We start from the raw sequence: 12,679 nt of genomic DNA, 5'->3' as shown, positions 1-12,679 counted from the left end.
GGGGGCAGGCTCGAGTCCAGCTGCACCACTCTCCAGGGAGGTTTCTCTGATTCCTTTGTTTATTCCTCCTCTGAATGGGGGTGATAATACCTCCTCTGGAGAGGCTGTGAACATTGATGACATAATCTGTGTAGAGTACCTAGTCAATGTCTGGTAAGTAACAGGTCCCCGATACACGGAGGCTGGACATGATGTTAAATGTTAATCACTGGCTCAGACACCAGATGCTCAGGGCCTGTGCTGTGTGAGATGTTGGCCACAAGGCGCATGCGGCGATTTAATTTAAAATTCAGTCCCCTGGGTGGTCTAGCCATAGGCCAAGTTGTCAGCAGTCGCCTGTGGCTAACGGCTACCATAGTGGACAGCACAGAAGACACAGGACGTCTCCAACTTCACAGCTCTGCTCTAGGAATTCCAAATTAAGGGACTTCCCAGGGCCTAGATGGACCAAAAAAACTTCCCAAGGAGTGTGATTCAAGTTGAGTTTTGAAACTGGGATGAATGGTACGGGAGGAGAGAGCAGCCCTGGCTGGAGTGGGTCAGTGGTTGAGTGCCAGCCTGCAAACCAAAGGGTCGCCCATTCAAACCCCAGGCTGGGCGCACGTCTGGGCTGGTTCCTTGGCTGAGGGTGTGCGAGAGGCAACGGATCGGTGTATCTCTAGCACATTGATGTTTCTCTCCCTCTATTTCTCCTTCCCTTCCCCTTTTTCTGAAAGATAAATAAATAAAATCTTTTTTAAAAAAGGAAGAGAAAAGAGCAAATATTAAATGTGGTTAAATTTGTGAAAAAAGATAAGGCACCCAGAGTTGGTCCTTTCTGTGTCCCCATATTTACACCTGCCCTCCACTGTGGGAAAAATATTTGTAACAACTAATTCCAAACTTTGAATGGCTTAAGGCTCAGTTTTATATGTTCTTGTTGGGTCCCTGGAGGAAGGGGGACCGGATGATTACCCCTTCCCTGTGGCAGCCCTTGTGTGCCTCAGAGACAGGCATGGTGCTTTGGACAACTCCAGCGAAGAATGATCATCCTGTGCACCCCACTTGGAACTCTCTTCTTCCGTGTCTCTCCATCCCTTCCCCAGTAGCCAGCACAGGGTGACTGGGAAAGTCACCTGGAAGCTCCTCCTCCAGGGCCATCTCAGAGGTATGTGCCTGTCTCTGAAGCAGCTGATGCTTTGCTAAGGTCTGCAGCAGGCCCTCTGGGCTCCCAGCTCCTTCCTTTGCTTCCACATCAGTGCTCACCAGTAGCAGAGAGGAGCCTGCTGCTGACTGCGGCGGCACGCCCAGGCTTCCCAGCAGAGCCTTAGGACTCTTCCAGCACCGGGCTTCTCCCGCCCACCACCTGACCCTCCCTCCTGTCCTTACTCACAATGCTCATCCCTCTCCAGCAGAGCCTTTGTGCACTGCAAGACGGTATCTCCTCCCCATTCCCTCTACAACTAACCATTCCATTCCACCTCTTTCTACACATTCACTAACACATCACGTTCTTTTTTTAAAGATATGTATTTATTTATTTTTAGAAAGGGGGGAAAGGAAGGAAAAAGAGAGGGAGGGAAATATCAATGCATGGTTGCCTCTCGTGCACCCTCTACTGGGGACCTGGCCTGCAACCCAGGCATGTGGCCTGACTGGGAATCGAACTGATGACCCTTTGAGTCACAATCCAGTGCTCAGTCCACATAGCCACACCAGCCAGGGCACGTTCTTCACATCTGAGATGCATCCTCTTTTTTCTTCTAGCACACTGTACCCAGCTTCCCAAATATGGCTCAACATCGTCTACCCAAAAGCTCTTCTGGCCAAGTTCCTGGTTCTGGTCCCAGGGGACTCAGTGTGCCTCAGCTCACTCACACCTACTGTGGCACGGCTCTGCTGGGGCTTTGAAGTCATCGTGTGCCCATGCTGGTGCGGCTCAGTTGGTTGGAGCGTTGTCCTGTACACTAAAAGGGGGTTGGATTCCTGGTTAGGGCACATACCTAGGTTGTGGGTTCAATCCCTGATCAGGACATGTATGGGAAGCAAGCAGTTGATGTTTCTCTCATGTTGATGTTTCTGTCTCTCTCTCTCCCCCCTTCCCTCTCTCTAAAATCAATAAACATAATTTAAAAAGATTTTTTAAAAATCTAGTCACTTTTTTCCATTCTTTTTTGTTTTTGTTTTAAGATTTATTTATTTTTAGACAGGGGGGAAGGAAGGGAGAAAAAGAGGGAGAGAAACATCTATGTGTGGTTGCCTCCCATGCACCCCCTACTGGGGACCTGGCCTGCAATCCAGGCATGTGCCCTGACTGGGAATTGAACCAGTGACCCCCTGGTCCACAGGCCACTACTCAATCCACTGAGCCACACCAGCCACGGCTAAAATATATTTTTTTAATTTATCTCATGTGGCATGTTCTACTTTTCCCACCTGGCTGGTCACCTGCTGAGGAAGTGGCCCTTCAACTACTTGGATGGGACCTTTTAAAGCAGAACAGGTCCAAAACGGAGCTCTGAAACAGGGCCCTCAAATTCCAGCATTTTCTCCTTTGCCACTTCATTCTTTCAGAGCTCCCTCCCACCACATCTGCCCACCCACCCAGTCCCTCCTGGGATCCCATCAACACCCCCGGCACAGTCCACCTCAGCATGTTCCCTTGGGGTGCGGGTGTTTACCAGCAGGCCTGACAAGGCCGTGAACGCTGTCGAGCAGGGACCGGTTTGGATCAGAGGTGCTCAATGCTGGCCACGCACTGGCACTCCCTGGGGGCCTTTGAAAAAGGTGACTGTCTAGACACTCTCCTCGACCGTCTGTGCCAGGATCTGCAGGGTGGGCCTAGGTTGTGGTCAGTCTTCTCTTCCCAAGTAGGGTGATGTGAATAGACTCTTCACTCAAACTGGGAAGAGACTGGGGCAGCCACATGGCAGGGTGTTTGAGGAAAGTGTTTCTGGAGTGGTGCTGTGTCAGTTCAGACGCCAGCTTGCCCACGGCTGAGTGGTCCTGGGCCAGCCTCTGGACTCACATGCTCTTTCCTCTGTAAACGTGAATCATAAAACGACACCCCCCACTTCAGGCTGCCATGAGGGTCAAATGAGTTGGTACTTAGCACTACAGTGCAGGTGTATAGTAAGTGCTCAATAAAGGTTCACTATGTTTGGTCCTCTCCAACTTTCTCCCCAGGCTCTTTTAAGAATCTCTCTCTTGTCCCCCCTTCCCCTTATCAAAGCCCCATTTCAAGCCTGTTGTGGGGACACGCAGCTCCAGGGAGCACGTGGCGGTGTGGGGAACTTGAGGGAGACAGTGCCTGTTCCACTGCCTACTCCACCCCTGCCAGGACCTGCCCAAGGAGGAGGCTGAAGTGGGGGAGAGGCCAGCTGGGACCCAAAGGCTGCCTTCCACAATTCTCCGTGAAAGCCGTCCTTTTGTGCCCTTACCCCACCCCAGGCACTGGGCCGGGTCAAAGTCGAACTGGGGGAGAGTGGCGGCTGCAGAGGGCGCACGTAAGAGCCAGGACCGCCCTGCCTTACCCTCTCCTGGCATGAACGCACAGGTCCGTAACCGTGTCGTCCCACATCTCTTCGGGACTCGCTCAAGTGCCCAGCAGAGCATTCCAAAAACTCTGCTACGTACAGAAAGGAAGGTGGGATGGGTGGGGACATGAGGGTTAGAGGGCAGGCCAGGAGTGAACTGTGACAACACAGGCAGTCCTAGAACTCCTGTGAGGATGGGGAAGAGTACTCCAAAAGGGAAGCAGGGAGACACCCCGGAACACTTCACATACTGCAAAATTCTGCCTAGGTCCAGCTTAGGAATAACAATAGAAGGAAAGGAGCAGGAATGCAGGCTGCAGATAAGCCGACACCCCTAGGCAGAGTCCACCCCACCTTCACATCACCACGGTAGGTACCTAGCCACTCACAGGGTTGGGTAGTTATGCGCCAATTTGCTGGGCCCAACGTAAGATTCAGCGCAGCCTGCCTGGTGTCCCAATGTGTCCACGTGGCTGTGACACCCTTCTTGCCCCAGGCAAGCTAGCCTGCGATGTTTGGTGTGCCTACCTTATTCCTCTATTTTTCTCTCCTTCGGTGCCTTCAGATCTCACCAGTCATTGAGGACCAGTCTGGACACCACTGCTGGGCAGCCAGCTGTGGCCGTTCATCCTTCTCTGACCTACTGTTCCTCTTAACTCCCCAGGCTTTTACTGTCAGGTTCTCTGACAGCCTAACCAATCACCGTCGTGATCCTCCTCCTATGCTACCTTGTGCCATCATTTAACTTTAGTTTACATGTATTATCTTCCTACTGCATCTGTAAGCTCCTGAGACCGTGGCTTCGGAGTCTTTGAAACCTACATGGCAGTTGGAAGAGTTCAGCACACTCATTCAACAGTTACTGAGCACGGCAACACGCCAAGCATGGTGCTGGGTCCTGGGAGTTCAGCAGTGAGCAACACAGCTAAGACACTGAAGGCATTTAGTGTATATTTGTTAAATGGATGGATGGATGGATGGATGGGTTGGCGGGTGAGGGGACGAGGTCCACATTTATGGCATCCTCTCTGTTCTGGGTGGAGGGCAGTCCTCGAAGTCTAGTGTTAAGGGTAGCAAGACAGGAAACTCAGAGAAGGTTAAGATATCTCCTTAAAAACATCCATTGGGTGATGCTGAGGCCAGACAAAAACTGGGACCAGTGAATCTATGATGGGATTCCTAGGAAATCCTATAGAATCCACAGGATCTCAGGGTCTTCAGATGTTATCTCTGGCTGCTCAGGCACCTCTTCAGATGTCTCGCAGCCTCGGTGACAGGGCACCAGGGGCCACTTGAGACCAGTGTCCCATTGCTGCTTCCAGTCAGTTTCCTTCTCCTTTCCCCCAGGTTACCTCACACACCCAAGTACCGTCCAAAGTAGAAGCAGCCCGAGCTCTGGCTGCGACACCCTAGCCCGCAGTGTGCGCACGAGTACGGGTGAGCGTGCACAGCTGCTGCGCCTCCCGATCACAAAGCGATTAGGGAAGCAGGTGGGGCCTGGCCTCCCACCTCCCACTTCTCAACGTGCCTTCCCGATTTGGAACTGGGTGAGGACAGGCCCATCCTCAGCCCGGCTGAAGCCTAGGCAGGGATGAGGGTAGCCCGGAGAGAGTATAGGAAACCACACAGATGACCCCAAGAAGACAAGACAGGCACTTAATTCTTTTTTAAAAAGTGCCCTTTCCTCTTACACAAGCTTGGTCCACTCAGCTGAAGAGCCAGGAAAAGCAGTCAGTGCTTGGTGACCGGGAGGGAGTGGGGCGAAGCCTGAGAGCCTCCCCATCCGTTGGGGCCCTGGTGAGCTTCTCTCTGATGTCCCAACTCGTCCCTAATCCAGCTCCTTACTCATTGGGAGGTACCTTTAAATGGACAAGAATTTTCTCCCTTTCATTTATTTATTTCTAGAGAGAGAGGAAGGGAGGGAGAAAGGGAGGGAGAGAAACATTAATCAGTTGCCTCTGGTTCATACCCCGACCGGGGACCAAACCCGCAACCTAGGTATGTGCCCTGACTGGGAATTGAACTGGTGACCTTCCACTTTGTGGGACGATGCCCAACCAACTGAGCCACACCGGTCAGGGCTATTTATTTATTTTTAAAGTCCTCACCCGAGAATATATTTATTGACTTGAGAGAGAAAGAAACAGGGATGTGAGAGAAAAACATCGACTGGTTGCCTCCTGTGCATGTCCCAACTGGGGACCAAACATGCAACCTGGGTGTGTGCCCCGACCGGGGCGGAGCCCGCAGCCTTTCGGTGTGTGGGGCAGTGCTCCGCCCAGCGAGCCACCCTTTTAGTGTGGACTAAACCACCAATCTTGAGTCAGAGGCCTTTCAAGGAAGGGTAGGGTAGAGGGTACCCGTGGTGGGGAGGAAAGAATGGAAGTTTGGAGGCGGGGGGCAGGCGCAGGTTCCAGTTTCATGATTAGCAACTTTACCTCACTAAATGGATGGAAACATTAACAACATAAGGAATGACGCTGTCAGATGCTGTATAATTCCATTAAGTGTGCAAAGTGCTCTCACGTGGACTGTCTCATTTGGTCCTCACACAATCCTGCCTCTCACTACACAGATGAGGAACAGGCCAGAGAGGGCACCTGAGAAACAGCAAGCAGCCGGCGCTGAGCCAGGGTCAGCACCCCAGTCCAGTGCTCACTCCCACGCACCGTCTCTGTGCGCGCTTGGGGGAGGGATCCGAGCCTTAATTGTTGGGCCTCCTCCCACCCCAACTCAGCGCTTAGTCCAGCATGAAGCAAATGCCCAACGCTGGAAGGAAATCAGCAGTGGGCACGCGGACGCTCTGAGGCTCGGGGCACGGGCAGCGGGCAGCAGGGAGGAGGGCAGCGCACCGCGGTGCGCGCGCAGAGCTGCGGTGCGGAAGGGGTGGGCAGCGCCGCAGCGGACAGGTGTCTCCTGCCCTGGATGCTCTATGCTGGGCCAAGCAGCTGGTGAGAAACAAAAACAAACACCAGGGATACAGGTTCCTGCTGTTAACAGCTTCAAACCGCCACAGGAAAACTCCAAATAAATATAATTGGAAACTTGTAAAAACGTCCTCTCTGTAAACCTGCTCCCCAAGGTCTACCCTTTGAGCACTCCCCTTCTCCCACCCCAGCCCCATGTCCACACACCCGGATGCTCCACCCCCTGGACCCAGGGATTTCTAAGATCTGGTTCCCATTATGGATCTTCTGCCCAGGTCTTTCCTCAGCTTGTCACTGTCTGTGCCCAGATGCCAACAGCCCTGGCCTGGGGCTGTGAAACCCAACCCCCCAGTTCTCTAGGGATATGGTCACAGTGGTTACAGACACAGGGAAACCTTAGGTAAGAGTGACAGCCACTGTGCCCTGTTTAGCCGCCACCCTGCCTGTCAGGGCAAACTGAAGCATCCAATGGCAACTACAGAATGGCGCCTTGGCCTGAAAAGGGGAGACACCTAGGCTGGAGCAGAATGCAGAGGGCTAGTGTCAGAGCCGAGGAGACACAGTGTGAGAGCGGGGATGGGGCCCGGGACCTCACCAGGGTATTCAGGTCCTAGAGCACACACACTTAAGCTCCACTTCCCAGCGTTGTTGGAAGCACACACATTAACACACAGAAACATTTGTTCTGCAGAGGCTACTTCCAGGGGAAAACACCCCACGCAGGGACAGAGGGAGAACTTTCAGGTACTGGGTGCCCCAGGACTATGGGGCGGGGGAAGAAAGGAAGAGCAGCCCAGCGATGCAGACTGGGGCAGGGAGCAGGGGGGCAGGGCCCAGGAAGAAGAGGGCCTGGGGTCCAGGCCGGCAGCCTGGGGAGGAGGGGGGCAGGGAGGCAGGGCTGAGGCCTGTGTGTGTCTTCTGCTTTCAGTGGGAAGGATTTCAGGGAGACATGCAGAATCTCAGGGCTGAAAGGGACCCTGGGCTACTCTCGTCCACTTTACAAATGGGAAGAGAATTTCAATCATTTCCCCAGAGGCCCCAACCCTTAGGCTCTGCATCTACGTAAACTAAACACACTGGCACCATACTCCCCACCCTGTGTCGCTTGGGGCTGGCAACACGTGGACATGGGAGGAGGAGAGCGGCCAGTCTGGTGACAGAGGGGCCACTGGGGAGAAGCTGGGGGTCTATGTCCCCTGTCAGCCCAGGCGACTAGCTCCTCTACCACTCCAACGACCCTGGGTGGGCAGGGGTGTCACTTTCCCCCAGAGACCAGCAGTCCCTCTCTCTCCAGACCCCTGTCTTAGAGCTGGGCCTCCAGAAGTTGTCCCCAGGCCTGGGCCTCCTGAGGGCACTGCCAGCCTCAGAGCAGCTCTCTCTGCAGTTTCCAGCCCTGACAGGGACTCTTTCTTGCAAGCAGTCATGTGCTAGGGGTACAGCACATCAAAGGAGGCCCACGCCCTGGCCGGAGGGGACCAGACCCGGGGCACAGACGGGGTGAGTTCAGGCAGCAAGCCCTCCACTCCCACCTTCTCAAGAGGGTCTGAGGCCATCAGTTCCTCCCCCGCTCCAGTTCAAGACCAAGCCATTCCCCCTCCTCACTTCTCCAAAGAAAACAAAATGCATGTCGCCCCGCTTCCTTTTTCCTCTCACAGGAGCACTGGGTGCATGCACACACGCACATACACGTGCACACACATGCGTGCGCACCCCAGTGCGTGCACACCTCACCTCACACTCTCAAACTCACACCCAGGTCTGGCTCCTTTTACAACAGGTCCCAGCCACTCACATCTCAAACCGGTTCTCATGCTCTCAGATTCCTGAAGGTTTCAGAAAACAGTCTCACTTAGGGGTTGCCCATAACTTTCTTCTTTCTCTGCCTGTAGTCATTCTGGCTCCCCCGTCCTCTACTCCCCTCTCTCTCATTCCACCCTGCAGGGACTCAGGAGATGAAGGGTAAGAAGTAGAAAAGTTCCCTAACCCCACCCCCAGGGGACATGTCACTGAGAGAAGAGAGGTCAAAGGGATTCCTGAGGAATTTCTAAGCAGTCCAGCCCCTCTCTGCCCTCTGGACAAGGAGGGGGTGCTTAGAGGGAAGACCAGGTTCCGAGAGTGGGGACTGACTCCCCAGTGTGGCCTGGAGGGGGCGCGGGCATCAGCCAGCTGCCCATGGGGCCACCCTCGCCCGCTGACACGGTTATGGCTTTCATTTCATATTTTGGAGGGAGGGGCTAGGAGGAACAGTCCCCTCACTGTAAGGGCTGGCCACAGCAGCCCAGGGAAGCCAGGAGGAGAGGAAACAGCCACATTAAAGAGGAAGAAAGGGGTGGGGGAAAGAGAGACACACACAAACACCCAGACAGAGACCCGGACAGACACACCGACACAGAGAGACACTGTGTGCCGCCAGATGAGCACTCTCAGTCCCCGGGACGGAGTTACTTGGAAATTCTAAATACACAACTTTATCAAAATTCTGCCCCTAATGAGGAGAGAAAAACAACCAGGTGAACCGATCAGCCAGGCAGGCTCTCCCTCCTGGAGCCCCTCCTGGGGACGAGTTTTCCCCGAGGCCAGGAGACCTTTCCACTCAGCTGTAACCTGAGCCCTGCACCAGGATTAGGCCTTTTTAACCACTGCTGCACCCCCCTCCCCAAAGCAAATTAATGCTTTTAAGTTAACAATTATCTTGGTTATCCAGTCTGTCTACTTTAAAATACTCAGACAGGCACTTGAAAAACACTCAAAACCATGTACTCTCAGGCTCAGTCACCCCAGTCACAGAGCTTACCCACCCACTCACCCACCACGGCTCTCAAAGACACTAAAACATCCTATTCACGCTCAACAACTAAGTCACAATTTACACAGAGGCCCACCTGTGTTACCTGTGGGTGATCCTGGTGAACCTCGCCCCCCTCCATACACACACACTCCCACCTGCACACTCAGGGTCCCTTCCCTGTCCTTCCCCTCCTCCCCATTCTGCATCACTTTGGTCCCCTGCCCCGTCCCCCCACAATCTCTGGAGAAAAGGGACAAGATCCAGACATCACCAGAGATATGGTAACAGTGAAAGATACTTGCCAAGGGTATTTGTATTTTCAAGACCCGCTACAGCTTCATTTAAAAGCACGTGGCACTAACAGCACACTTTATGGAACCCGCGACACTTAGGAGATATTTGGGAGCAACGGAGGTCCGCAGCATTCTTTGTTTGTGGGTAAGGCTGCCCTGCTCGGTCAGTACCTCTCCTGCCTGCGGCACTGGCCTGCACATTTGGGTCCAGAAACACCCCTCTAACTCAACAAACATGTTGTTTAGAAATCTCTGGCAGGCTAGGTTGATAAATCTCCTGAATATCTGGGTCAAAGGTAGCTGAAATGACAGGCTGCAGTTCTATGCCCAGCTAGACTCGGGATCAGTAGGAAGGAAGAAGCAAAGCGAACTACAGCCCAGGCAGAGTAAAGTGGCCCCAGTGCGAGATAAGCAGAGAACAAAACTCGAAGTTCCTTGAGGGCAAGGGCCTCCACTCTGGCTGCATTTCCCACAGCAGCCAGCAGGGTGTCCCAGGAAGGAGTGAGCCTCCAGGTGCCAAGGAGGGATTCTGAGTCCTCCTGTCCGGGAATGACGGGCTGATCTCACAGGCTAGAAAGCCTTGGTTCGATGGCACCTGTCCCTTCTAGGAGTTCCCATCTGCCCCAGGACCCGCCCTGAATGAAGATATTGCTTGCTCCCCGGCTTCTCCCCCAGCCCCCCAGTCTTACTAGGCAACTACAGACACTGGCTCCAACTTGAAAGAGGCCCTTATCTTGTCTCTAGATTATTGCATGAAATCTGTTCCTTCCTTCAGACTAAACTCCCTAGCTAATTCCCTGTTATGAGTAAGTCAGCACGCACTACAAAAGCCAGCTTTGTTTATGAAAACACAAGCAAATCCACAGTAGGAGAGGGGCTGCTCCCAGGCTGGGGGTAGCAGTGATAGTGGGCTGTCTGGAACCAGGGCTGGAAGAGAGGCAGTTTGGGGTTGGAAGGGCTGGGGGTGGGGCAAGGTATTTGACAGACAAGGGTCTCGGTTTTGGTTCTGTTAAAGGACAGGGTGGGGGAGGCAGGGGTAGTCGGGGAGGCAGGGGTAGTCGAAGAGGCAGTGTGTGGGGAGAAGAGGATGGCATTGACACAGCTCCTTCCTTTGAACAGAGGGGGAGCCGGCGGGGAGGGGGGGGGTCATGCAGCACAAAGAGCAGCTTAAGAGCCAAGTGCTCAGGCTCCAGGACACAGTGACCTACCTGACTACCACAGACTCAGGCTTCCCCAACTCCCAAGTTCAACTTCTCCTTCTGACCCAGCCACCTCCACACCCAGCTTGGTTTCAGGAGCTCAGGGATAACAGGCAGAAGAATCCTGTTCTCCTGGGCAAAGCCTTTGCCAGGAGGAATTTTCTTTTTGCCCTTATATATCTCTTCCTGGGTGTGCACACCATGGGGGAAGGGTGCAGCAAGAGGTCAAGGGGGAGGGGAGGCTGTCCCCAAGAGAACTGTAGTGCGCCAGCCTGGCTTCTGCCAGCACAGCCTTGGGGCTGGCCAAGCAATGAGCCTGGGAGGGGGAGGGCCTCCCTGTCTCTCTCTTTAATTCCTAGAGGGATCTGTCAGAGCTCCCCAGTCTGGAATTTTACTTTGTTATTTCAATGCAATTCTGACCTGGATTTAAATGGAATTGGAAACCCAAGACCTTAATAAATAAATATTATGATAAGAAATGAAAGCCATGCAAGACGAAAGATTTCCCCCCAAAGAGGCAGAAACACAACATTCTTGCCGGGAGCCAGAGTCACAGAAATTTTCTTCTCTTCTTCAGCCCCCTACCATCCCCTGAGAGATGAGTTGGTTTTCCCATAAAAGATTCTATTTTTCTTTAACATTTTTCCACTGATAAGGCAACAACTCCGAATTTCCTATCTAACTTTGCATGCGGACTGGGGACGAGGGACAGAAATCTATGGCATGACTGAAAAGTTTTCACGCTCAGTCTCTCCAGGCCACAACTGAAGTTTCTGGCAATGTTTGAGAGAAGATTCTATCTTATACTTCTGGAGGACAAGAAGTCTTTCGAAGATGCTGGGGTGGCAGTGAAACAGGCAGAATTCTTAGGTGCGTGGTCACGTCTGCTCAGGACCCCCTAAACTTCTCACTTATCCGTGCCACCTCTGGCTCTTCCAGCGCCCAGAGAGCAGGTCCCCAGCCCGGGAGTGTGGTGCACCGTGCGGGTCCTGACAGCAGCAGGCTTCCCAGCACCTGCCCTGCCCCTTGGAACTCGCGTCCCCGCCCTCGGGCCCCGCAGACTCGCAGACTCGCATACTCCGCAGCCCCGCGGCCGCGAGCCCCTCCTTCCTTACCTTGCGTGGCTTTGCTGTGCTGGGCGGCGCGGGCTTGGACAAGCAGGACGAGCAGGCAGAGCCCAGGCACGCGCCCCGAGCCCATGCTGGAGCCACCCGCGGCCGGGCGGCCGGGGCTGGTCTCGCAGCTCCCGGAGGGCGGAAGCGGGCCGGGCCCCCGCGCGCCGGAGGGGGGAGGGGAGGGGAGGGGGCGCCCCTCGGGGCCCGGCTGGAGGCTGGGGTGCGGGGCGCGGACCGAGGCTCCCTGGCAGGAGGTTCCCGATGCTGCCGTCTTCTCCCGACCCGACGCCGGGAAGAGCAAGGCGGAGAGCGCCAAGAGGCTGGGGCGTCCGGAGCCGCTGACGGAGGGGAACCTCCGCCCTCTCCTAGCCGGGCTGTGCTATCGGCGGCGGCGGGGCTGCTCCGTAAAATCCCACCCAATTTCCAGCTTCGCCCGCAGAGAGCTCCAGCAGGAGAGCGCGCAGAACCCGAGCGAGGGACCTGAGAAAGGGGAGGGGAAACGCAGCGCCAGAAACACGCCCTTTCTGCCTCTTTCTTCCTCTCTCTCTCCTTCTCCGTCTCTCAGGCTCCGTCTCTTTTTCCTCGCCTTTCTCCTCCTCCTTTCTCCTCCTCTCCTCGCTCCTTTTCCTTTTCTTCCTCCTCCCCCCACTCCTCCTCCACCACCTCCTTTTTCGTGCCCTTTTTTCTTTCAAATGGGGCCTCGGCGCGGCGGCCGCTCCCCCTGCGCGCCCGGGCGCGGCGGCCCCCTCCCCAGGCTGCCGGGCCGCTGCCTGCAGGAATTTACAATCCGACGCTGGGGGAGCGGGCCCGGTCTCCATGGAGACGGCTTCCCCGGGAGCAGG

At 54.7% G+C, this 12,679-nt stretch overlaps 1 protein-coding gene across 5 annotated transcripts in view; it reads right to left on the bottom strand.

Moving 5' to 3' along the window:
* Positions 1–12,427, bottom strand: part of SCUBE3 (signal peptide, CUB domain and EGF like domain containing 3) — a 37,614-nt gene extending 25,187 nt beyond the window's left edge. For all 5 annotated transcript variants that reach the window (XM_036023976.1, XM_036023978.1, XM_028509855.2 and 2 more), the window contains exon 1: positions 11,838–12,427. In XM_036023976.1, the coding sequence (XP_035879869.1) occupies positions 11,838–11,922 (85 nt within the window). In that variant the 5' untranslated portion in view covers positions 11,923–12,427. The remainder of the gene's footprint in view (positions 1–11,837) is intronic.
* Between the last annotated feature and the right edge of the window lie 252 nt (positions 12,428–12,679).

The sequence above is a fragment of the Phyllostomus discolor genome, chromosome 4 (genome assembly GCF_004126475.2).
Source record: "Phyllostomus discolor isolate MPI-MPIP mPhyDis1 chromosome 4, mPhyDis1.pri.v3, whole genome shotgun sequence".
Classification (NCBI taxonomy): Eukaryota; Metazoa; Chordata; class Mammalia; order Chiroptera; family Phyllostomidae; genus Phyllostomus; species Phyllostomus discolor.
The sequence above is the reverse complement of the archived record's forward strand: the minus strand, read 5'-3'. Positions and strand labels throughout refer to the sequence as shown.